We start from the raw sequence: 26,078 nt of genomic DNA, 5'->3' as shown, positions 1-26,078 counted from the left end.
AGTCCAGCGCTGCAGAAACCAATGTTGTTCTTATGGCTTTTTTCTGCTTTTATTTTTAATTTTATGTATCATTCTCTAAAATGTAGTAAGAACGCTGATTAATCCTTTGCACTTTTGTTATTTTAGGATACTAGAAAACTATATCCACATGATAGTTATTAATAAGCTTTTGTTTTTTATTACAATTTCTGTTGTTAACTTTTGGGAACTGCATTTGAAGGGATCAGTTTTGTTTAGATTAATCCACACTCATTTCTCATCATTCTTAGGGATATTTTAACATTGTTTTTTTTCTCTCTAGGCAGCAAGCTTTATTCCATGTGTTAGCTGCTTATTCCCTATACAATACGGTAAATTAAAATGCTCTTGATCAAAAATAAAGTCTGGATTTAATGTGTACATACAGCAGTAACTGATCTAGGCTATGCTCAATTGTATGCTAATTTCATTAGAAGCATTGTTGTACATAAATTATTGCTTTGGTTTCTGTGCTCTGGAAAACACTTGTATCTAGCTACCCTTCTGCATATCAAGCTTATCTAATAGAGACATCTAGCTGCAGATTCCTTATCTTAGAATCCTCTCCAGGCGCCAGACTGGACCAGAAATCTTTTCAGTAGTACCTCTGCGCGTCGGTAAAGGGCGTCAAGCAACACCGTAGCTATATTGTCCCCCAAATGTGACGTCAACGGAGTGCATATAACCCCTGCCCCTCAACCCGCTGACGTCAGTGCCTTCTTTTCAACGCTAACAACGTGGATCCGCACTACAGCTCCTCTGGCCATTTTTTGGCCTACTTGAAATTTTTCATCGATGGAGCAGTGTGCCCTTTTTTATCCCTTGCTCAATATCCCCGGGGTTCAAGTCTTGAGAGTCCTGTAGATAACAGATGTTTGCCACGGACCCTCACTCTGTTTGCATGTGGTGCCTGGGTGAGCACCATGACTTCGAAGAGTGTGGCTCCTGTCTCCAGCTTCGACCTAAAGTGCAAAGGGAAAACATTGCATGAAGCTCCTTGCAAAGTGGATGTCACAGTCATCAAAGTTTTCTCGTCGTCATTGATCTCCTATGTGATGTAATGACCGACCGCGCATCCATGCTAGGAGCCATTCCTGTGGGCATCATTCTCCTTTGTTGTCTGCAGGTAAGCCTCGGTGTCAGTGGTCGAAGTTGCAGCTCCACCCGTCTTTGTCGCCTACCGCTGGTCCTCACTCTTCTATTGAAGTGTCAGGCCATGGGTATACCCAGTTTCTGCCCACCTATTATGGACTGGGGTGTCGCCGGGAAACCCTTTGTGGGTAGCTGTTCGCGCTTAATAAATTTAAATAATAAATAAAATAAATTTTACCCGGATGAATCAGTATTCTCAAACTCTTCATTCTATTCTTGGATCGTAACCTCCCACTGGAATGCCCTGGGCCCCACTGGAAAAGCATGGGGTCGTCCCTGTGACCCCTTAGGTGGGTTCTCCCCTGGCTTCAGGTCGGCCTCCTGTGTTGGACACCTGAGTGATGCCGGTCCACAGCTCATCGAGGCTCCCACCTTTGGCTCTTGCTTCTGGTCTGTTTACTTTGATGTCTGACTCGTGCCTGCTGGCCCCATAGTGGTGCCATCGATACCAATTGACGCTGTTTCCAACATTGAGGCATCGCCTTCTCAACACAGACTGCCTTCGGTTACGCTGTCGGATGCAGCGCTAACCATCTCAGACTCCCTTCCTGTGGTTTTTCCTTCAAAGGACCATGGTTGTGGAAGTACTACAGACTGTGTGATGTGTCCCCTCCCATTTCGGAGACAGCACCGCCCCATCTTACTGGTTACTTGACTTAGGTGACACCAGTGGTTTTTGGAATCTGCTCCATCCTCTTATTTTCCTCCTGGTTAGGCTACGGAAGCAAGCTCCGCACTGACGGACATTCTCTATTTAGTTTTTGCCGTACAGTATTTATAACTCCTTCTGTGTAATGGTCAATGGACTCTTTACTCAGCGTTCTACATCCTAACCAGTCTGACATTGAGCATGTACTTCCTTACGGTGATTGTCTTTTCGATATCCTACTGGAAGCTTGGGCTAGACCAGAAACAGAGCCCCCTGTGGATCATTCTATTTCTCACAGGCATCGCTCATCCCGTGGATCCCGCCTTTCTCCTTAGAAATCCTTCTACTAGGAGCTTTGTGGTTCAGGCTGCTTTGGCCACCCAAAATATTGATTTTCTCCCTCCTGTCCCTCTGGAGGAAGAGGCCAGGAAATATGACGATTGTGGTAGTCATATTTTCTCTTCTTCTAGCGCTGCCCTTTGCTCTCTGAGCACTTCTTATGTCGTCTCCCCATTCTCTCATGTCTTGAGGGACTCAGTGGAACGCCTCTTGCTCTCTTCCAGAGGTAGCTTGTTCCTCTGGTATGTGATCGACAGCAAGCCCGTCACTCTTAGCATCCACTGTGATATGGCTATCACTGATTCTGTTGGTCCGGCTGTGGCCTCTTCTATAGGTCTATGTCAGCGTGCATGAGTACATACTTCCCGTTTTTTGGAGGCTGTGTAAGCTACTTTAATTGACATGCCTTGTGATGCGCCTCAATTTTTGACGCACATGCGGACTCAACCTTATACCGGTTCAAATATAGTCATGGTTGTGCGGAGTCAACTATTTGCTGTACTAAGGTTGTCGGGGACAGTTTGTTTCCCCTTGTTTTGATTCTTGTTCGCCTGCATAGGGCAAAGTACTCTCTCCCTACCATGGTTACACCCATTGTGGTGTTCCTGCTTTCTGTACATACTTTTCTTAGCAATAATGCTGTCAATAACAGGTTTAGTTTCCAGACATCTGGAACTCATCTTGCTTTGCAGTCTCATGGGAGTCTTCTCTTATGGCTTCTTTCTGCTGCTTGATTTTTCCTACCCGTATGCTTTCTCTGCGGCAGGTTTTCTGTTACGCTTTGCGGATGCAGGGTAGCCTTGTTCTCCATTTTCGAGGACCTGACCTCATTTTGTATGCCTTAGAGGCATTTTATAAGCTGTCTATGCACTTCGCATCCCTTATAGGCACTTGATTTCTTCTTTTCTCTGCCCCCTCCATTTGGGCGTCACTGGTACCGCGGGTAAGCACGCTCTTGGCCTGGTTATCTTTTATTCTGGTCTTCGACTCTCTGTGGTTGGGACCTTCTTTTTGTTCTGTTTTACTCTGTGAGACACATGGCTTTTCTCCTACTCATATTATGTTCCTCTTAGCTCGGGCCTGGGTTCCATGGCTCCCCCTCCCTGGTATTGACATCTTGTTGGCGTATTATTTCGATTGTGCTTGGTCACTATTTTCTTGTGTTCTCGCCCCCCCCCCCCCCCCCCCCCCCCCCTTCACATTAATTGTGCCCCTAATGCTGCTTATTTTACGCTGTCTGGTGTTCTTGTTGGTGTTTTTACCCTTTTGGTGTTCTACCCACCTTTCTATCCTATCTTCCTTCAAGTATCCATGAAGTGTTAGTCAGGTTTCTTACCTGTTTCCCCCTGCTTCCATAAATTGGGCAATGTGTGATTATCATAATCCACTATCTGTTGCCCTTAAATTCAGCCGGCCCTTCTTTTCCCCCTGTCAGTCTTCTTCTATTTAATAGTGGACTTTCCACATGCTGTTTTACTTCTCCTATTACTGCCTGCTGTCATCCTTCCTTAGTCGGTGGCATTGATAATTGGACAGTTGGCCTTTTTCCCCATAGGGGCCGATGTCTTCCACTTCCTGCTGTATGAGGCATTGTGTTGTGGTTTCCCAGCTTTGTTTTTCTGTCTCCATCTCAGTTACTGCCGTAACTTCCTCTTTCATGATAGTAGGCTGTATTATCTCTGTCCTTCCTGGGTTACCTCTATTCTTGAATTGTCCCTCGTTCCTAAACTTCTTGTTCTCCTGCTCACTGGTGGAGAACATGAGTTTCCTTTGGAGGAGGGGATTTACTTTTTCTGTATCCTGTTTGACTTGTGTGTCTATGGGAATTTCAATTTTTCTTATTTTTATATACATGTATATACCTTTATCTTGAATTTATCTCTTGTAGATGCCTTTTACTTCAGGTATATATTTGTGTGTGTGTTTTACACATTTGGTCGTCTAGCCTTCTATATGGTGTACACTGCTGCATTTACTTACACCCTTCTTGGTGACCTGGTTCAACCTTCTAGATTGTACTTGCCTGTTTTCTTCCCTCTCTTCAATTGACCTCACAGTTACATTATTTTGGAGTATGCCTTGTATATCCATCAAGGTTCTCAGTACAAGAGCAGTTTCTTTTTATCGTTCTTGTCTTTCTAGCGATGCTTTTCAGCATTCATTGTTCTCTCTTTTTCTCTTTCTCCATCTTTTTATGTTTGGAGGTCCCTTTTTTAGAAATCTGTTTCTCAGGATAGTTTCCTTGACGATTATTGGGTGCTCTTTATTTGTTTTTGCGTTTGTTGTGGTTGAGCACGCTATGATTGTTCCTTCCATTTGTTTTAAGCCTGGACGCTTTGGATTATTGTCCTTAGTCCCTTTGCATTCCCTGATCATAGGTTGCATCCCTTTTTGGGGCTGCCTGTTTACTGGTTCTATACTGTGTTCCTCATGGCCTTGTAGCTTTGTACTCCCTACGGGCTTCCCATAGTCCTTCTTGGAGATCAGTCCTTCGGTGCACAACTTGCTTCACCTATCATCTTTCAGGTAGTCTGGTCCCTTTCTATCTTTTGGACCAGTTTCTACTATTTGGGGATCTTTGGTGAGGTCAGTTCGCAGCCCCTCCTACAAGAAAGATACTGCTTGGGCATCTGATTCTCAGATAAGGAATCTTAGGCTAGATGTCGCTATCAGATGTACAAGTTACTTACCTTCGGCAACGCTTTATCTGGTAGAGACAGGATCTAGCCGCAGATTTCTTTTTGGCCCACCCATCCTCCGCACTCTGCGAACTGAGGGCCCTGTGGTATCCTAGAGCCCCTTTTTGCTCTCTACTGCAATTCTTTATATCTGTACTTGTTGATACAAGATTTTTCCCTTTTTGGCACACAGTTTCCTGAGACTGTTTCTCTAAGTGGCTCTTCGTTGTTGGCTCGGAAATGGTCACAAAAGAAACTGACATCCGTGCGTCGGGGATGGCTTACTTGTACTCTGTTTACATCACATTCGGGGACGACGTTGCAGTGGAGTCGCTCAACGTCCTCTACCAATGCGCAGAGGTACTGGTGAAAGATTTCCTGAACCAATCTGGCACCTGGGGAGGATACAAAGATAAGTAATCTGCAGCTAGATCCAGTCTCTACCAGATAAGTCGTTACCAAAGGTAAGTAACTTAACCTATCAGTCATTTCAACCATATGCAAAATGCTTGTATTGGAAGTGAAGAAGCAAAGATGGTCTTTCATTCTTATTGGGGATTTTTTCAACAATAAAATTGGGAGTTCTACGAGAATAGACACCCTTAGTCCCTAAGGGGAATGGCGGCTAGCTCTATTTCTCTGTGCCATTACCATTGTAAAGTACTTGTGGAATATACGCCATAGTGAGGCTCACTAAGAAGTTCCTATGTATTAGCAGTAAACCTTTGATCATATTTGGACAATAAGCCAATAAATCTCTCACAATAAGCCAAGCGCATATTCCTTCATATTAGATATCAGATGGTGCCAAGTTTGTTAGTCGCCGAATATTACACTACGGTTCCCTGGAGTGTTATGTGCAACTTTCCTTGTGAATGCATGTTGGAAGATTCGTTGTTTTTGCTTAGTTTTACGATTCATTCTACAGAGACTGTTTACAATAGAGTGGCTTAATTTGCACAATTGCCAGCGTTGGAGCTACAGTGTGGCTCGTGAAGGGTTTTATTTACAGTGTTGCAAATACGAACCAGTCTAAAAAAACGTGCATTTCGAGCTGTACATAATATATAAACTAGCCCAATTTTTGCAAAAGCCACAAAGTGTTCAGTAAATTTTAAAATAATCACTCACTGTTACGAGGGATATTACATTTCTCTAGTGCTGCCAACTTCGTTAGCAAATGTCCCAGACCTCCTGCTTTTTTCTTTAACCTTCCACAAGCACTTTGGTGTGAGATGCTTTACTCCACCGCTCTATTGAATAAGTACATGAATAAATCTTACCTTGCCAGAAGGGGACTTTAGGGGGACATAGGGTTTGGTGGATCTGAAGGATCGCTCATGAATTGGCTGTTCTTCCAAAAGTTAGCTGCTCTCCTTGGTTGGAGGAAGCACTATATTTCATATAGTAGAACCCCAGCTGGCACGGCTAATAAAAACCTTTTATCTGGTGGCCAGCCCAGCAATGGGCTGCAACTTCCCAGTGACATTCTATCCTTCCTCCCTACAGTTACTCCTTTTTCATACTAGTGTGCGCCATGCAAGTCGAGGCCACTTAGGTAGTTTATGTTTATACTAGTACTAAACAATTTGATGAGCAGAAACTTATCTGTGATAATATTGTACTTCACAATGGAATATAGCGTGTACTGAATCAAAAACAATGGGTATGTCCAAAGACACACAAATATTCATAAGGGTCATGGCGCAGGTAACCGTATTGGAGGTCCCCCTGATGCTGCAGTGGATCCTGTTAATGATTGCCGGGGAGGAGCATTGGCCTAGGTACACCAAAATATGGTTAGCACTAGCGCGGTAGTGGCAAACGCAACATGGCCAAGTGTTGGGAGGCCCGGTAATTGCCAAAGGTAGTGGACTCGAAAACCGATATGGACTGGTGCTGGCTAGCAGAACAAACAATATTTCAAAGTAGAGGAAGCCCAAAGAAATGGGGGAAAATAGGGGGACAGTGGTAGGTCTACAGTGTGGCTGTAGACGAGTGGGACAGTCACCCATCTCCACTGTGGTATCCTCTTCATGTGTATAATGTACAATGTATACTCATTGCCCGAATATTACCTGCATCAATTGTATCACTGATGTAGCTGCTTGTTGTGATGTTTGCAATAAAAAGATTTATGGAAAAAAAAAGAATCAAAAATAAATCCCATATTGTCACAACTGCTTCTATCACTGTATGGTCGGTCAGCAATCTTTAAAATGGTTTCTCTGCCTCAAATATTATATTGGCTACAGAACTTCTCATATACCATCCCGCGCTCATGGTTCACCCAGCTGAACGCAATTCTTAATAAGTTCCTATGGCAGGGAGGTGCCATTCGAGTGGCATTGAATACCTGCACACCATTGACCTACTGCAGAGGCATCACAGTGGCGGATATATATGGATATTACGCCGCTTCCCATCTCCTAGTCATCAATGAGAGGTGGTACGACTCAGTCTTACCCAGCCTACGCTGTAGAGTGGCTGGCAATGGAGGGAACCCCAGTACCGAAATTCCTCTATAGTCAAATAAGTTTAGATATCCTCCCCCCAGCCAGCCAGACAGTTACACAATTATGGTGATGTACAGTGAAAACCATGGGCTGGACCGGACACTTGACTCAAACGACCCCACTATGGCAGGGCACATACTTGCGTCCGGTCTCCACACGTCCGGGCTTTCATCAGTGGGACCTCCTAGGTATCTCCACATTAGGCAATATTATGCAAGGTTGCACCCTTAAATTCTTTCAACTTTCACAAATAAAGTTCAAATTACATAAATCACAGTTCTATCGATATTTACAATTGCGACGCACCCTAACCCCCAAAATTCTTCAATTAGAAGTACTACCCGAGTTCCAATCCCTAGAGGGCCAACTATTAAAGGGGGACTTGAGGGCACACAAGATCAGACAAATCTATCAGACCCTGACCACCCACACACAAAATACACTGCATAAGACTCGAGCTGCCTAGGAGATTGATATACCGACCATGACCGATGACGATTGGACCGAGGCCCTGCCTAGTCCTCAGAACGCAGCGGTTTCTTCACGATACTGCCTTATTCAGTTTAAATGTCTTCATCATGCATACTTTACACAATCCCGTCTGTGGAAAATGGGTGTCATCCATTCCCCCCAATGTCTTTGCTGCAAGGGTTCCGAAGGCACATTCCCACATACGTTCTGGAGTTGTGAGGTGCTACAACCATTTAGAAGGATATCACTTCCTGCCTTGGTCATGTCATGTCCTGGCCTGGACCATTCAGTGCAATCCCAGACTGCTGTTGCTCCATAGTACAGAAGAGATAGGCAGATACCGCTATAATCAACATCTGCTGTTCCTGGGCCCAACTCTGGCCAAAAGGGACCTAGCCCAACTGTGGACAGCGGGAGTATGGGAAGGTGGAAAAAAGCTATGGACAAATGCATGGGCACCTACATTGCACTCTTCCAGGTACAGGGCTCCCCACAGAAGCTTAGGAAGATTTGGTCTGGCTGGGCGACATATCGAGGCATAGACCTACCCCCTCTGCCAAATCCTGACCCTTCATAACGCCCCTTGTCACATGTATTACTCATCAGTACATCAGACGGGTAACCTTGAACACAGATACACTCACATGTAGGCCTATGCGGTTGCGAGTAATCAGTGGGGTTCGGTGCTACCCATCAGTTGATAGGCCTGGTGTTCAACAGGCTAATTTGTTATTGTTTTCTAAAACATGGTACATTCTATATCTCTCATTATTTGCAATGTATGCTTTGGGCATCACCCATCTTGTACCCTTAAAAATGAATACAATTTGTTATGGAAAAAAAATTAAAATAAATTCCATCAAGCCTATAGATATTCTATTCTTGTAATAAAGAGAAACGTCACCTAGTGCTTGAAACCCACTACATAGTTTCTTACCATTATAAAAAACGTTTTATTAGGGCCACATGACATCTGCACCTTAAAAACTTTAACTTATCTTCAAAAATGGATATGAATAAACTTCTTTAAGCTTAATCTAGAGAAAACCAAAGCAGCCCTCATCAAGCGTTGTCACAAACCCAAATATAACATGGAATGGCTAGCCTAGTGTTGCATTGATGGCTTCCCTTCTGCCCGGTTCAAGAAGCTAAATCATTGGGACTCTGCATCAGTACTCATCTTTCATGAACAAACAAATTGCACACATTGATATAGTTGCGAAGACCTTTGTGTGTGCTCAAGAAAATAACTTGAACCTCTCTTACCTCCAAAGAGATGCACACTGTTGTAAAGTCTGCTGTCTTATCTATCTTGGACAATTGGAACACCATTCTCTCTGGCGTTCCCAGTGCACATGAAAGCAATTCTACATTCAATGGCTTCCTAGAGACGGAATAATACAATTCAAGTTGCTGTGCATCCCTTTTAAGGCTATTCACACCCAGCACTTAAAGGGTCTTGGATCTCTTTTCAAATCTGTGGTGCTAATAAGAACTTTAGAAAGTATGACCAGTTTGGAAACCAAAATATTTCCGTTACGGAAAGTCTCTATGCTTCTGAGTGGCCTTAGCCATTTGGAATTAGCTGCCTTTTGGCCTAAGTTGCTCAGAAGACCTCCAGTTCTACAGAAGACGAAAAAACCCAACTTTTAAAATTACATTTGGTCTAGTCACTTTCACCTACCTTAAACTAACCTTACCATTTCTTTAGTCTACTTTTCCCCTCTCCGCCTCAATCCTAATCTTGAGCCTTCTCATTCTGTTCCCCGTTCTGTGTAAACTCGATCTAGTCACCTCTGCACTACTCTCACACATTTCACTCCAAATGTCAACCATCCTTTTTCCTTGTATGAGGTCCCCCTCTTCTTGTTTCACTATCTTAAAATCGATGGTTCTTTGTTGCTTTCCCTGCTGGTGTCTTACAACATTCGCTTTACAAGTTACTGTCTGATGGTTTTCACTCCAAGTTATTTGTAGAGACTGCTGTTCAATTATTTTTCTGCTTTAATTTTTACAATGTACTTATATGTTCTTGCTAGTCCTTTATGAGGCATTGCCATCGCTTCATCGTTGTTCTGATGCACAGTAAGCTGACACGACCATCTGTGTTGCACTTTATAAAAATCTGAAATAACTAAATGATGTTTGAAAATTAAATTGCAGTTTCCCTGCTCTTGCTTTTTAGGAAGTTGGCTACTGCCAAGGAATGAGTCAAATCACTGCTTTGCTCCTCATGTACTTAAATGAAGAAGATGCATTTTGGGCTCTCGTAAAACTGCTCTCTGGTCCTAAACATTCCATGCATGGTAAGGCATATAGGCACAACCAATAATTTATCTATGTAGAAGTGCAGTTTTTCTAACGTACATTTTTGAATACTCATTTTATACCAGAATTCGTTTACGTTATAATAACATTTGGGGAAAAAGTGCTGATGTTCAGTGGTGGCTGTCGCCTCACTGCTTTTTGAAGTGTAAGAAAAAGGAAAAATAACATGATAATAACCTGGGATTATTATCATTTTAGTTTTCCCCGTTGCAGCGTCTTTGTGGAGCAGGGTTGCTCTCAGAGCAGGTGGAGGAGTGGTTTGCCTGTCCTATGTGAGCTTGAGTGCTTGGCTGGCCCTCTCTGGCCATCCAAAACAGTCATGCGCACACACCGTGTTCTCCATACAGGCTACATTACAGCCAGTGTGGAGAACATGCACACCCCCCAACCCCTGGCTGAGCGCTATGTCACAGTGCTCAGACCAATCACAGCTCTGCATTGCATTGTTGTGATTATCTGCAGGGAGCCTGGGAGCCCTGGTGCTTCCTGTCTCCCCAAGAAGGCAGGAAGAGGACGAAGGAGAGATGGCGGCCAGCCGGGACGTAAGTGATTTTTTTTTTTACCTATTTCCCCACCAACCCCACTGTTGCCAGCAGGTAGCAGCTTCCGTTGCTGATGTTTATAGTTGTTTGAAATGGTGCAGTAGACATTTTTGAAATTGACAACAATTCTTCTGCAACATTACTTACTATCAGAGACTTTCCTGCATCCGCTCTTGTAGGATCCTAGTTTCATGCATCATTTGGTGCCCAGGTAAGCTGGTACTCCTCCACGTCCTCCTCACCATCTATCGTATCATATTGCTACTAATTGGTATACATTTTGTAGAATGCCTGGTCTGTTTATGATTGAGACGCGCAACAAATTCCAAGAACTTCAGAGGGAGTGGTGCTCAGATGATATCACCCATATGCATTATGGATTCTTTTTTGGTTGTAAGTTACATATGCGGACCGTAGGTCCATGTAGGTGGATGTTGGGGTCTCTGCCCGCTGCAGGAAAAAGGGTTTTGGGAAAGCCTCTGAACTGGAGGACCATGATTCATTGAATTTACTTGGCCACTACAACTGAAGTACTAAGAAAAAAGGAAAATGAAGAGAGCGTGCAGCGGGTCTACTCAATACACAAACACAACAAATTCAAGTTAAAGTTGCATTATATTGTCCTGTGAAATACATCAGTATACCCTCTCTAGGTGGACGTCCTGTGAAACAGGAAGAGATAGTGCAGTTGTGGAACTTGAAGTGCATAACCTCAACCTCATGCTTATCAGGCTGTCCCTGCTTCCTTTTTGTAATTCCATGTTGAGATTTCCTTGCTTGCCTTTCGCCCGTGCAATTGTGTCTGAAACCTAACAAGACAGTTCAATTTGTGTAAGACAAACTAAATGTTGTCCTTTAATTATATCCTCAATTTTTCATCATATTAGCTATTTCAGTTTATTCCTTGTCTCAGCAAAATTCCCAAAGTACTCGTAATAGGTGGCTGTAAATGCCTTCAGCGATAGTAATTCAAAAATATATTTTACTTTGTTAACTTTATAAACTTTCGTCTCTCCTCGATGTAGATTAAAATAATTTCTCTAAAAGTCAATCAGCTTTCTCCATACTTTTTAATTCTTCAACGTAACTAACATTTGAACGAGTGCTCTTGAATGGGCATGTTGTTAACAGTTCCACTGGATTTATTCCATGATGAAACTGAAATGAAGCAAAACTAATCAAAGGAAGAAGCCTTCTACCAAAGAGTAAAATGTCAGGTGAATATTAGGTCGTGGGTTATCCATATCGCCAGCATGACTAACATAGTATCGAACACTGGGGCCGATTAGGATGGCGGACGGAAAGCGTCCGGACCGCCAGTCTCGCGGGAAATCGACCGTCTGACCGTACCGTGGGGAAACCGGCGGTGCTATTAGGATTCCCCACCAGCAAAACCCGACCGTGGCGGACAGATGTCTCCAAAGACCGCCGACCACAGACGGAACCATAGAGAAACCGACCGCCGATGACAAAGTGGCCGCGGTAACAGGCCCAACCGGCGACAGTGCAGCGGAGTGACCGGCCGCACGATTAGGATAACACCGCCAGGGCAACGTAAAGAATCACCCTCCACGACCGTAGCGGAAAATTACATCGACAAATGTAAGTATCAGCGGAAGGACCAAAGCTAATCCACTGCGGCGGTCAGACTGCAAAAAAAATGGCGGCAGCAAGGTACCATGCAATCCAGCAATCAGGACCCAAACCTACCATGAACACACCCCTCCCCCAATAACCCACATCAAAAGCACACCCCCATGGTGGAAAACCTGACAGGGAAGGGTCCACATCCACATCCACAACATACCTGACTGCAAGATACCATTGGGACACAGCCACAAAGAAGAAAATAAAAGGAGCCCCTCTCATCCCCACAATACTTTGCATCACAGCAGAACTGAGAGGAAGAGGCACACAGCAGAGCACAGCACCACATACACCAATAGCCACACAACAACCTGCACATCGACACACACACCTTAGGAACAGGGCCAGGAAGGCGTTTAGGGATGGGTTCATGGCGGTCGGGTCTGTCCGGTGGGTCTCGTGGCAGTGCTTTCCCTCTCCGTTGTGGTGCTTCCGCCGTCTGAGATGGAGGTGTTTCCGCTGCGGTGTTCTGGTTTGTTTGCGACATCGTAATATTGCGGATGGTCGATACGTCATTCCGCACGGCGGTGAGCCTGGATTGGCTCCGTCCGCCGTGGCGTCTGGTGTGTTCCCGCGGCGGTTCACGTTTTTACGCGGTGGACGGTAAATGTGCCCAGTTCCCCTTCCTAATATGGCTTATGGAAGGCACGCTGCTGGCGGACGATGAGGTGCATTTTCCGCCGCCTCCAGCCCAGCGGTCATGCATCCGTCCGCCATCCTAATGGGCCCCACTGTGTGGTGATGGTCTAAGGAGCATTCTACACTTTGGAGTTCTCTTTATTTAAAGAAAAATCATTTCTAACTCAAAAGCTACAGGTTATAAAGGCAGCAGCAAGCACACCAAAGCTTAACTTCATGCATTAACTTCATGCATTCTCCTCAATTGTTGATAGTAAACCTGTTAAACTTTCTGGGTGAAAGTAGCAGAAGTATTGAAAGGCATGATATTAAAGCAAGGGTATATTTAAACAACTGCTCCTTGGAATGTTCTTTGACATACTTGGGAAACATTCTCAAAGGATGCTACTCTCTTAACAATGCTTCAAAATGTGTTGGGTGAGAGACACATCGGAACCACAGATGAACACAGAATTTTGGCGTGTTGTAGCAGTTTGTCCCCAAAAGGTACTCTTACATGCCATTTCTCCAATCATTTATACTTGTAGATAACCATACAAGTTGACATGGTACAACGGCTAGCAAAAATAAAACCATAAATGTTCTTATGTGGAAGTTTTGTGCTCCATTTCATCCCTCCTAGCATATTCTGGCTCACCCTCCATCAGTTATTTTCTGCACTCATGGAGAATGATGCAGCTAGGAAGCTAGGAAGTATTTTTCTTCTGTTATCTTACTTTTTTCATGGGCTCTCTTGAGTACTACACAACATAGGATTCAAATCCTACTTTTCTGAAGCAAATTTTAACTTTGAATGTACTCTGCGCTGAGCCATGAGCTTCCCAGGCGCACATATTAGAAATTCACATCCTTAGAAACTCGGAGATTCCATTTTTTAAATGCAAAGTGGTAGTAAATACTTCTTTTCATGGACTGCTTGCTGTCTTCTTCTTAGATTGGTATATCAAATCAGAGAAGTCTCTGGAATCTTAAGAATTATAAGTGCTAGTGGCATCTCTGTGTAGTGTGATCTCAAAGTGTAAGGATCAGCCCAGCACAAGGAAGTTCCTTTAGATCCATTCTAGGCCTAATACCAAGAATGTTTCAGTGGGAAATGAATCTTGTCCTCAATGCTTGTAGAGCCTAAATCGGTTATCTAAGGTCTTTGTTAGCCCAGGCAGAACCATCCTTTATTCTTTATCTTCATGCAGTAGAATGTGTTCATCCTGCACTGAAGGTCTGTGCTTCTGTGTTAACAGTACTGGAACCTCATACCAGCTTGCATGGTAAAGAGGGGAGGCCCCAGTTTATAAGAAGTCTAGGATAGGATAAACATTTCTCAAACGGAGAGTAAGCCAGATAAGAGAAGTGGCTATGTTGCTGTGGTACTATGAAGCACCAGAGTCCCCTACAGACAAGAATCGAACGCAAAGTTACTCAAAGATGCCTCACAACCTCCTACAGGGTTCAGTGTTCATGGTCCCTTGATTGATTGATCCTGCACTCAATGCCATCACAGAAATCTTGATCCCTAATAGCCGTAGCTAATGAGTAGGTGCCACTTTAGTGCTTTCTTTTTATTGTCATAGTGTAGGGAGCCTGGCTTTACATGTCTGGGGGCACAACATGCTCTGTCTGAAGTGGCAGTTTGTAAATGTACATAAATGTACATGTATTTATATAGCGCAAATCGCCCACATCGCAGGCATCTATGCACTTGCTTAGGGAACCCGTCCTGGTATTCCCCTGTGAGATACCCCGGCAGGGTATCCACAAGGTGAAAGCCAGGCATCCCGCCGCGAGGGGCCGTTGTGGAGATTAAGCAAGCTATTGCCCAGAGTCGCAGAGTGTGAACCCGTGAGTCGAGTAGGCACCGGAGTGAGAATTATCGAGTCCGTGGAATTATTGAGCCCAACCCCCGTCGGGGCGGGGAATTGAACCCTGGTCCAGGGCCGATCTCAGCTTCCGGTTCTGCCGCCTCTAACCCCTGAGCCACACTTCTCCTCTGTGTCTTCTCTTCCAGGTAGCTGTATTTAAGGTCGAAGCCTAGCGTAAGACGGCGCACATGCGCAGTCTCGCTGGCGAGATTTAGTGTTATTGGGGAGATTTCACTAGCGAGCTTTAAGCCCCGCCCCTTTTCCCCATTGGCCGGCATCACAGTTCATGGTAAACGGTGGCCAGCCATTGAGAAAGAGGCGTTGATGACATACTCTTTTCTGTTTTCGTCCGTGCCACTTGGACAGACTTCCCTGACCTCCTTCTGCTGCAAAAGCTTTATCTTTATGGGGGTGAAACAGATGGCCCCATACAGATAATAAACCTTTTGTAGCTGAAGGAAGTCAGGCCAAGGCCGTCCAAGTGGGACGGCAGACAAAGCGAAAAGTCTGTGGTGAGCACTTGTTTTACAGACTATTGCAAAACTCTTTTCTAACTTTCTGAAACGTTTTAAGGAAGGCGTCCCCAGTCCTTTCCGATGAAGCGTGTTCTTCGGAGTGCCTGTGTTCAGATGGCGCTATTGTCTCCTTCCATCTGCTTGGAAACTTGTCCGTGAGTGTTCGGGCCACAGAGCCCAGTGGGCCCCGCTTGGAACAGTCTGGGCAGTGTGAGCTCCGCTGCAGACCGGGGTAACCTTATCCAGGACGGACCTGGGCAGGAAAGCACAGGCCAGCCCGAGACCTGGGTAAATGTCTGTTCTCGAAAATGAAAGCGCGGAGCGTGTACTGGCGGCTCAGAGCCCTAATTACAGCAAGAGGAGATTTTTATCAGAATGCCGGAATCGGGGAAGGGAGAGCGGGAACAGATTAGCCACCTTTCTCAATATATTTTTTTTCACAACTTTTTTCCCTCTTGGCCATCTGATTTTTCCCTCCTTTCTCCACCTACTACTGGTATTTCCTTACTTGTGCTCTTTATTCTGCTTTTACCTTCCTGTGTGTATACTCTTTCTCTCTCGTAGTTTTCCTTCTTTCCGCTCATCCTTGGGTCAGGGTGTAGGGATTTAGATGTTTCCCTTTCATTGTAGTGCTAATGCATATCATGAACACATAGAGGTTTGAATATATGAGACTCTGAGCCCACACACAACTTGATGCGTTCTTTAATGTTTACGTGGCGTTCATCAGCCTGTGGTGGCCTTTCTTTACAATTATTATTAAGTTAAAACGCTTGAGTCCTAAAAAGCTGTGGAACCTTCACGCTTTCAGTCTCAGCTGAGTGAATCAGTACTTCCCTTTGTAGCCTGGTCCATGCCGCGCAGTTGTCTGTGCATCTCACAACTGGCTGAGATTTTTATTGCCGTTCACCTTGGAACTGACTCCGCGGGGCAGGAAGGTCCGCTCTGCGCGGGCTGTGTTGGCGCTGTGTTTGCCTGCAGCACACAATTTCTTGGATTACATGCTTGTTGTTCAGCTGCGCCCCATGGCATTAAAGGCACCAGAACTCTCTACCCAGGTTTACCTCCCTGAACGAGGCAACAGACATGTCTTTCGTGCGCCCTGCAATGCGGCGACATTGATTAAAAAGGTTTGTCCACTATACCGGAAATGCATTGAAGGTACGCGCTTAATGATGTGTGCACACTCCGTCTCTACTCGTCCTCTTGTAGCCCGTACTTCACACTCCCGTCTCATGGAACTTTTGTGCTGGTGCTTCTCACTCAGTCCCTACTTGTCCTCACGTGGTCTGTGTTTCACTATCTCTTGTGCCCCTGATTCACACTCACACCATAGTGGCCTGAGTGAGTTCTTCTGCTGCGCTATTGGTATCCGCTCCGGAATGCGCCCGTCTTTATCGGGCCCTCTTCCGTCTTCGCTCCTCTTGACTCCTTCCTGGGGGAGTTAAAAGCAGAGTTCCACAAACTGCAAAGATAGTGCAGTGGGTGAATGCACCTGTGCGGAAACTGTGGGCCACGGGGTCAAATGCAGGTAAGTAGATGCAATCCCTTCTGGGGTGTAAAGCTTCTGCTAGCGATATGTGTGGGGAATGTATGTCACTGGATTTGATATCAAGATAGCTCAGCCGGTTAATGCTTCTGCTGTATGTTAATGTATCTATGCCACTCATTGCCGCACAGAGTAACGCAACACCCACGGGAGTCTCATGGAAGGCAGACCACGAGATACTGCTGAACCTCACGCACAGAAGCCCCGGGGGCTCCTAGAGAGGAAGGGGCCGCACCCTGCACTGGGCCATTCTAGCTTCAAGTGTTCTGCTCTTCACAGAAGTTAAAATTTATTTTCAGTCGTGATTTTCAGCAGTTTCTTCGACGCGTGAATCAATCAGTCAATCAATCGAGATTTATATAGCTCAGCAAAACACTCGATAGGGTACCCAGGCGCTAGATTAAATGCACTTTTGTATTCTGGGAATCCATGTTTTGTAAATGTGTGTGGTGTGGTCAATGTTGCAGCTTTGCAGATGTCATCTAAGGGTATATTCCCTAAGAATGCCATAGAGGCCCCTAGTTTGCGTGTAGAATGCACTCTAGGGGGAATTGTTAACCCCTTCGATGCTGATGACGAGCTCAGCTCGTCATCACCCACGGGGGTCGTGTGCTGATGACGAGCTGAGCTCGTCATGGTGCCACTAAAATGGCATTTTCCAGCACACAGCGGGAAAACGCCTAGCATCCAAGTGGTTAAGGTATGTTTAGCCTTTAGGTAGCATATTTGGATGCACTTAACTATCCAACATGCAATGCCTGATTCTGAAATGTGGTTGTCTTTATGTGGTGGAGAAAAGGCAGCACAGAGTTGTTTAGTCTTCCTAAAAGATTTGGTTCTTTTAATATAATAAAGTAGCGCTATTTTTACATCCAGTGTGTGAAGAGCTTGCTACTGAGTCTGGTTGAGGAAAAACATACATAACTCAACAGACTGGTTGAGGTGAAAGGCCAAAACTTCTTTGGGCAAAACTCTACTACACACTCTACTACTCACCCTTTCTACTACTCTCTCTCTACTACTCATTCTCTACTGCTCACTTTCTGCTACTCACTACTACTCACTACTACTCGCTCTACTACTCACTCTCTACTACTCTACTCACTCTCTACTACTCACTCTCTACTACTCACTCTCTACTACTCACTCTCTACTACTCACTCTCTACTACTCACTCTACTACACACTCTACTACTCACACGTTCTACTACTCTCTACTACTCACTCTGCTACTCACTACTACTCACTCTGCTACTCACTACTACTCACTCTCTACTATTTACTATTCACTCTACTACTCACTCTACTACACACTCTATACTACACACTCTACTACACTCTCTACTACTCTGCTCTCTACTACTCACTCTATATCACTCTCTACTACTCACTCTCTACTACTCACTCTCTACTACTTACTCTCTACTACTCTGTACTACTCACTCTCTATTAATCACTACTCACTCTACTCTCTACTACTCACTCTCTGATGGCATGACATGAGTGAAAGTGAATCAGGTACCAGCATGATCGCCCATTGCGGCGCTTTCATAACTCCGGTAGAGGTTAGCGCTATAAAAATAAAAGCATTAAAAATGCAATAGGTCTTGCCTTTTATTAAGGTAAAGCCATTTGATTTGCTATACAATACCATTAGCAAAGCAAATGGCTTTAACTTAATAAAAGGCGAGACCTATTGCATTTTCAATGCTTGTTTTCTTGAATGATTTATAGTGAGCAAAATATTAAACTCTTCATGTTCTTGCCACCTGCACATTTTATGCATCACATTAACTTTCCTGGGGTTACAGCCAGCAGAAGTTAAATTTTCCTAATACCCATGGTCCATCAGCTCAGCCCCACGCTTCTCGTAACAGGATCTAGTGGAATTTTTAGCACATTATGAAATCACTTTCATGATAGATTTACTTAAACTGCTTCCCCGCCAGCCTCCCATTTGACTTAGCAGTTTGTTGCCCTACTTCCGCCTCCGACTTTGATCCTATGGATTCTAATGTGCTAACAGGTGTTCAAATGTGTTGCTCCATAGCAATGATCCTACTGCACAGTTTTTACCAATTCTGATGCAGCCATGGATATGGACATAATGTATGAGTACCTAAATAAAGTCCAGCTCATACATGCCCTGATGATTGTTTTTTATTGTATAATCTTTAAAGTCACTCACCACCTTCCCTAATCCTCATATCCAAGAATGTCAACGTTGCTTGGTTCTCGCGGAGTGGACCTTGACCTTGATTCGAGAAGGGGCCTCAGATGTTATCTCGACTACACAACAGCAGTAAAACTCAAAACCACATTTAAACACACACAGTGGTCCTGATCTTGCAAATCTTTCATACTCATTGAGCTATATCCTGCATTCTATAGTGGTGCTCAACATACATATTTCGTATACCATAAGGCACTCATGCAGTCTTGTCCAAGACATGTCCATTAATTTTCAGTGGTAGTCAATGCTATTCAGTTGTGCACTTAATGTTTCCTGTATTTCTGCTCTACAGCATACAGTCTATTCAGTGAAGTCTTACAGAAGGGTATTTGTGTTGATTATCTGAATTCCTTCGCTGATGTTATTTTTGGTATTTTATTTGTATTGAGCCAGCTTGGGTAAGAACTCCTCTGTTGATGGAGAAGTAAGATGTATAACACAAATATTTCATTCACGTATTATGTGAAGAAACTGAGATAACCGTCCTCAGTGATTATTGTGAGAGGAGGAAACCAAAATCAAAATGAATTAACAGTGGAATGTTTGCTGGAAGGAAATAGGTAGCTTCTTAAGCAAGCGTCTGGAAACTGTTCAAGGAAGTAATTTGAAAGTTTCTCGATATCACTAGAGCTAGTTCAGACGTTTAATCTGGACGGTGTTGACTCATCAAAGGGAATCTCTACAGATCTCTTTACAGTATTCTAAGGCATCAGGCGTTTGCCCTATGTTGCATTTGGGTACATCCTTTCCAGCCCTCAGTATCTCCGGCAGTCCGATATGTACCAGTTGTATTTTATTAAACTTGGTCTGTTCGATTACACAGAGTTTTCACTTTCTGCGTAGTGTATCATGGGATTTTATTTCCCTTTATGCTACTAAATGTTATCTAAGATGGTGTAACAACAAAAGTATCGTGGAAACTTTTCAGTCTCATCGGACCACAAACCTACACGCACCTAATCCAAATGAAGTATAAAAGATGCTGAAACACGATTTTTTTAAACATACCGGGTTCCACAGCCTCATGGTTCTGAGCTTGCTAATAAGAGTCTTATGTAGCAAAGGTCTTAGTTATAGAGTTATAACGTTTTCTTTTCTGCTTGGAATTCAAATCTCGAAAGATGTGACTGAACTTACTTTTTAAAAATTGAGTTGTGAATGCTTCCCATCTGAAGCCCCTTCAGCAAAATCAAGCTAGCCAGCATAGTGGTATGTGGTTTGTTTGCTTATACCCAGCAAAGCCTTATAAAAACACTGGATGTGTATAGTTGTGAGGGAATAAAATCATGGTATGTTTTAGTGGGTAGTTTACAAATATTTTCAGAACCAAATGTTTATTTTAGTTCAGTAAAACCTGTAAAACTGTCTATTTACATGTTTTCTAAATATTTTATCATCTTAGAACGGCGACCATCCTCTAAGAAACCTGTGTGGTGGTACATTGTTTTGGTCTTTCCTTTATAAAGTATTATGTTCCAGTTTGAGATAGCAATGTACAATGTTTTTGTCTTTGTCTTTCTTTGGTGAATTATGTTCCAGTTTGAAATCGCATTTGTGTCAGCTTTCAGCTCATTTAACCAAAGTTTAATTCACCCCAATGTGACGAGCAACTATGACACCTGTTTCAAAGTCCCTTCAGGAAGGAATTTCTTTTGTACCCAAGATTCCAAATGTAGTGAGAGCATTTAATTTCGAGCAGTGTCTGAATTCTACTAGCTGGCTCCTTAAACTGTGTTAGAAGAATTATGAAACTCAATGTGAACATGAGACTGTGTCATAACATCTCCCGATTATCTAATCTCATAGTGAGAAAAATAATTACCTTTCACACTCCAGAAAACCCTCTGACATAGAAGTAGCCCTATCTTTGCCCTAATTGTGTCTTTCTGCCAAATAACCTCTCACCTCTGAAAGTTTTAGAAATGCTTCCTCTTCTCTAAGTTTGTAACAGAGATGTACATTTATAATACCGTGCGCAAATAGGAAAGGCATCTGCCAGTTGTTTCTTCAGAGAAAGCAAACTCAAGCTGGCAGTGAAAACTGTACATGAGGTTCTTTTGCTTAACAGGTAACATTTTTTCATTTCAGTAATTGTGGCTGAAATGTAGGTTGTACGTTGTTGTTTCCTTCACAGCCAGACTTACTCTCTAAGCACCCGCGTTCACTGTGAAATTGCGCACATTCTGAACTACAGCTGTTGTCAAAAAACTTCCACCATCACTTCAAAGTTGCTGCACCATCTCCTCTCTCTCCCACTCAACAAGGGACCCCATTCCTCGTTGTTGTGCTAGATCACTAGATTTCACAGTAACTGTCTTGATACTTATGGATATTTCCGGGGATCTAAATAGGTAGATCGCAAAGTCCTAAAAATAACCCTTTTCATGATGACAGAGCTTCTTTTATCCTCGGGCTTACCTAAATACACACTTGATCTATAGTGATCATCCTATTTATAGTAGAGATTGAACCTAGATTTTGGATAGCTAGTGTGTGATCCATTTCACTGTGAGGCCTTACTGATGGCAATGCAGTGCTATAAAAATCTGTATTAACATAACATCAAATAAAATGAGCCAGCGTTATGCGTACAAATGAAAAATCTACTGTGGGTCTTCCTTAAGAAAGCCTGATGTCAAATCCGCAGCCCTTATTTTTATGAGTGGAGTGGGAAGACATAGTGAATGGGATTCTGGTTCTTCCCAAAAGTGAATAGCTTAAAGGACCCTCTTTTAGTACTCTCTCAGACTTGCAAGCTGTCTTACTGTGGTATTCTGGTTACTTTGGTTCGACCGAGGATCATTTTCCTAGGGTTTTTTTATAAGATAATGGACAAGTGGTACAGGTGTCAGTGATCTCTTATGCTGACGATACTCAGCTCATGTTTGCTTTTAGAGATCTCTCTGATGACTACATGGCTAATTTCCGTCATTGCCTGGTTGACATCGCATCCTGGATGACCACCAATAACCTCAAACTGAATACAGATAAGACGGAGGTCTTATTCTTCAATCAAAAAGCTCCCATACCAGCCAACATATGGTGGCCTACAGAACTGAATCCCCCCCTGCCCCAGTACAATCTGCCCGTAATTTAGGCTTCCTATTTGATAGTGCGCTGTCCTGTAAAACACAAATTAACTAAGTCTCGGCATCTTGCTTCGGAAAGCTCCGCATGATTAAGAAGATCGTTCCCTTTCTCCCCCTTGATTCACGAAGGATGGTGGTCCACGCCTTGATCACGTCCCACTTGGACTATGCAGACAAGTCTGTATGTGGGAGCCCCGGCTTATCTCATCAAGCGCTTACAGATAGTGCAGAATGCCGCGGCCAGGCTGATCTGTAACATTCCATATCGCCACTCCATTACACCATCCCTGGCCACCCTGCATTGGCTGCCAGTGAGTCAACGTATACAATTCAAGTCTTTAGTCATCGCCTTTAGGGCTCTCAATGGTCGAGGCCCTGCATACCTGAGGCACAGACTTAGTCACTCAATCAGTACGCGACCTTAGATCAAACCATCTTCGCGTGATGTACACCCCACGTTTCCGTCTTGCACGAACGGGGGGCCATGCCTTTGCGGTGGCCACATCCAAACTTTGGAATATTCTTCCGCTGGATCTCAGATTTCTTCCTACTGAATCATTGTATCGGAGGAAACTCAAGACCTGGTTCTTTTCTAGCTCCCGCTGAATCTCTCTGGTATTGGTTGTCTGCAGCGCCGGGACACCCCCTTTGGGGGTAGCCGTGCGCTTTATAAACTTCAAAATAATAATACTAATATGTCAGATGTAGTTCAAAGGGGATGGATACCTTTATTTTTTTCTGATGAGTGCATGCATACATGTGTGTCACTTCCTAATGCCATTGCTATAATGTGAGATACTTATACATATACCTCAGATAGCTGCAGTGTAGAGTACAACCGTTCCCTTGAATGGGTTAACTCTGCTCTTTTAGAGCAGGGCTGCACATTTCAGCTGTGTTCTCAAAAGCCTTCAGTAGCTCCAAGCCTAATTGCTAGGCTGTCACCAGTGTGTTTAAAAACTCACTTTAGAAGTCAGAAAGACAGGTACCGACTGTGAGGTAAGAGGCTAAAAGTCTTACCGTGCCTGGAATGCACGTTCTCTGTCCAAGTTCCCTGCAATGAAAATGTTTGTTAAACTTGGTTCCCTGAATGTGTTATAATTGTTTGAAAGGTTCTGGCGCCAAAACACATTTGCACAAAGCCTGAGGTAGCATGTGGCCTAATTGAACACAGGGTGAACGCGTGGCATTCTAATTTGTTCCCTGTGTACAGGAAAAAACAGCACCTGAAATGTTCTTTTCTAATGTAATCTCAGGAAGAAAGAGAGAAATTGAATTAGTGCTAATGGCAGCTGTAAAATGTTGTATTGCAAGTACAAAAACATGGTTTTAATTATTTTTGAAGTGAGAGGTTACTAGTTAGATATTGTAATGTATGTGTGAAATTAGGGAAACCAGAAAACAAGAATATAAACTATATAAAAAAATATTGGCGCTTACCTCAAATACATTTTAAAGGGGTCCTTGCTCTTAAGCCTTAAAATTCCCTTCATGTGGGTGGTTAACAAAGTTCTCATGTTCGTATCCTAATATGGCAGATTCGATGATTATATACTTTCGAGTTAGTTAATGGAGCAATGTCAATTTGGGCAATATAAGTGGTACCAAAACTAAAAAAAATCCTGATCATTAATTCAATCATCAGCTTTTACTCACCTATAACCCAAGCTTCAGTAAGTGAATTCCAGAGTGAGGTGCATCAAAGGTAATCTATCCACTAGAGATTTGAGTTTACTTAGTACTTGTTTTTCACATTATCGCCTTCACAGAATACCCTTTCGTATAAATATCTCTGTTCCCTGTACTTCTTCAGGCTTGCGGATTCCTTTGCCCGAGAAATCATGGCGACTATCGGGAATTTTTATCTTACTATTGTTTGGTCTGGAAAGAGAAGGCCATGTCTAGTTTACAACAACGCCATTTTTGTCTTCATTATTTTTCATGCCACCGTTTTTAAATTCAGATTACACTTGTTATACGTTTTCTTTAAATTTGGATTTTGCCATTGCACTTCTCATCATAGGTATTCCATAATAAATGCTTTGTGGATGATTAATAGTGTGTACGCCTTGAATACTGATAGCTTTTCCTCAGTTACTCGTTCTTGACGACTGCATCTCACCTTTCCTTATAACCCGTCCCTTCATCACCTACTCTGCTGCTGGTAACATGTCTCCAAAGGGTGTGATCTTCTGTGTGTCTGATCCTGTTGAGCTGTTAATGTTGTGCTATTTCTCATATAATCACTAGCAAGTGTTCATGATTGCATTGCTATCCTCATCCTGCCTTTCACCCGAGTGTTTTTTATTCAAGACCTTAATGCCCTCAAGCATTGCAGTGCCTTGTGTACTAATATATACTGTTAGTAATGGCTAGTGTGGGGGTTCTTCAGTTATAAGGCTCTGTTTGGCTGCACTCTTTCCGTTTTATGTCTACAGATGTTGTAATGATGGTTTAAACTCTACACCTCAGGAGGCAAAGCTTTACTCCTCATCGGCTACTAAATGCTGTGATGTAGTAGTATATAGTGTTTCCTCCATTTCTGCATGTTAGAGCAGCGCTAAATTGGTTCTTGCCCTTTGTGGCAAACAGAAGTTATACGCTTGTCTTATGGCCTCAAAAGTCCCAACATGTTCACCTGACCTGGGGCCTTCCTTATGTCATTGAATATGAGTTCCTGTAAGGGATCACCCAGGACACAAAGTATTTTTTTTCAGTTGAATGTGATTTTCTTCAGTATGACAAGTAAGCATTTATCTGCATCTCTTCTGGGAGACACCCAACGTAAAGGTATTCACTAATAATAACTATGTATAGAACATAGAGGTCTCTCTTGCAAATGCTATGTTAGTCCTTACGAATTGTATCAACAGTACTAAGGGTTCACATTACCCACTTTAGTGTCTGACCCCTCTTTTAACAGTTTAGTTAGCCCCAGGTGTCACTCTTGGCCTCTCTTTTCCTCAAAGTGGTCACAGATTTCCTTCACCTGAAGCATGTAAGGATTGGTGCTGTTCCCATTCCTCATCCTCACCTGACTGATTTTTCCCTCCCTGGATTTAATAGTAATTAACCCCACCTCTTCTCCTCCCTCCCATTCCTTTCAGTTTCTTCATTCCCTACAAAACTTAACCTTTTCCCCTCACAATGAAGCCAAAGTGTTTCCAGCATTTTCCTTACAGGTAAAAAAATATTACTGTTTGCAGACCCTCCTTTTCTCTGCCCCGACTGCTATCCTGGTATTTCACCTTTGGTTCCTTTCCTCTTTTTAATTCTCCAAAATATCCCTTCCACCCATTTGGAGCCACCCTACAGACCATGGCAGCCCGCCTTTCCTCTAGATACCTGCTGTCCCGGTGGTTCCATGTTCTCTTTGTGTGTGTGTGTGTGTGTGTGTATATATATATATATATATATATATATATATATATGATTGTGCACCTCCTAATGCTCTCTCTCATTGCCATGATAATAAGAAACTTTTTAGTATCTCATAACTTATTGGCATTCTAGAGATTGGGGGATTGGACGAAATGCCAATGTCAGCCAGCAGCCACTTTACCACTAGAAAGTTGATATTGATCAATTAGCTTTGCCTCACTTAGATTGTGACTGTTAATGTTGGACTTGATTGCACACTCAACTACCAGAAAATTCCTGATTATTCGCATACAGAAGATACAAAATTTTTAACTCTGAGGGGAAAAAACTCTATGTAGTTTCCAAGGAAATCACCGGGAGCCCTCTGGTAGGTGCTGCAATGGTAAAGCAGGATAACACTGTTTCAGTTTGAATGCTGCTTAAAAAGACCACCCACACCTATGTTGTCTATTGTTTGGATTATTGAAAGTGATTTT

The 26,078-nt window shown here is 43.4% G+C and overlaps 1 protein-coding gene across 1 annotated transcript in view; it reads left to right on the top strand.

Annotated features, from left to right (window-relative positions):
- The window catches only part of USP6NL (USP6 N-terminal like), a 927,917-nt gene that overhangs the window by 826,507 nt on the left and 75,332 nt on the right, over positions 1 to 26,078 (top strand). Inside the window, exons 8-9 of the mRNA XM_086918996.1 lie at positions 302 to 350; positions 10,009 to 10,129. Coding sequence (XP_086775122.1) covers positions 302 to 350; positions 10,009 to 10,129 — 170 coding nt within the window. The remainder of the gene's footprint in view (positions 1 to 301; positions 351 to 10,008; positions 10,130 to 26,078) is intronic.

This window comes from Lissotriton vulgaris, chromosome 1_1 (genome assembly GCF_964263255.1).
Source record: "Lissotriton vulgaris chromosome 1_1, aLisVul1.2, whole genome shotgun sequence".
In the NCBI taxonomy this organism is placed as follows: domain Eukaryota; kingdom Metazoa; phylum Chordata; class Amphibia; order Caudata; family Salamandridae; genus Lissotriton; species Lissotriton vulgaris.
This window is presented reverse-complemented; position numbering and strand designations above follow the sequence as displayed.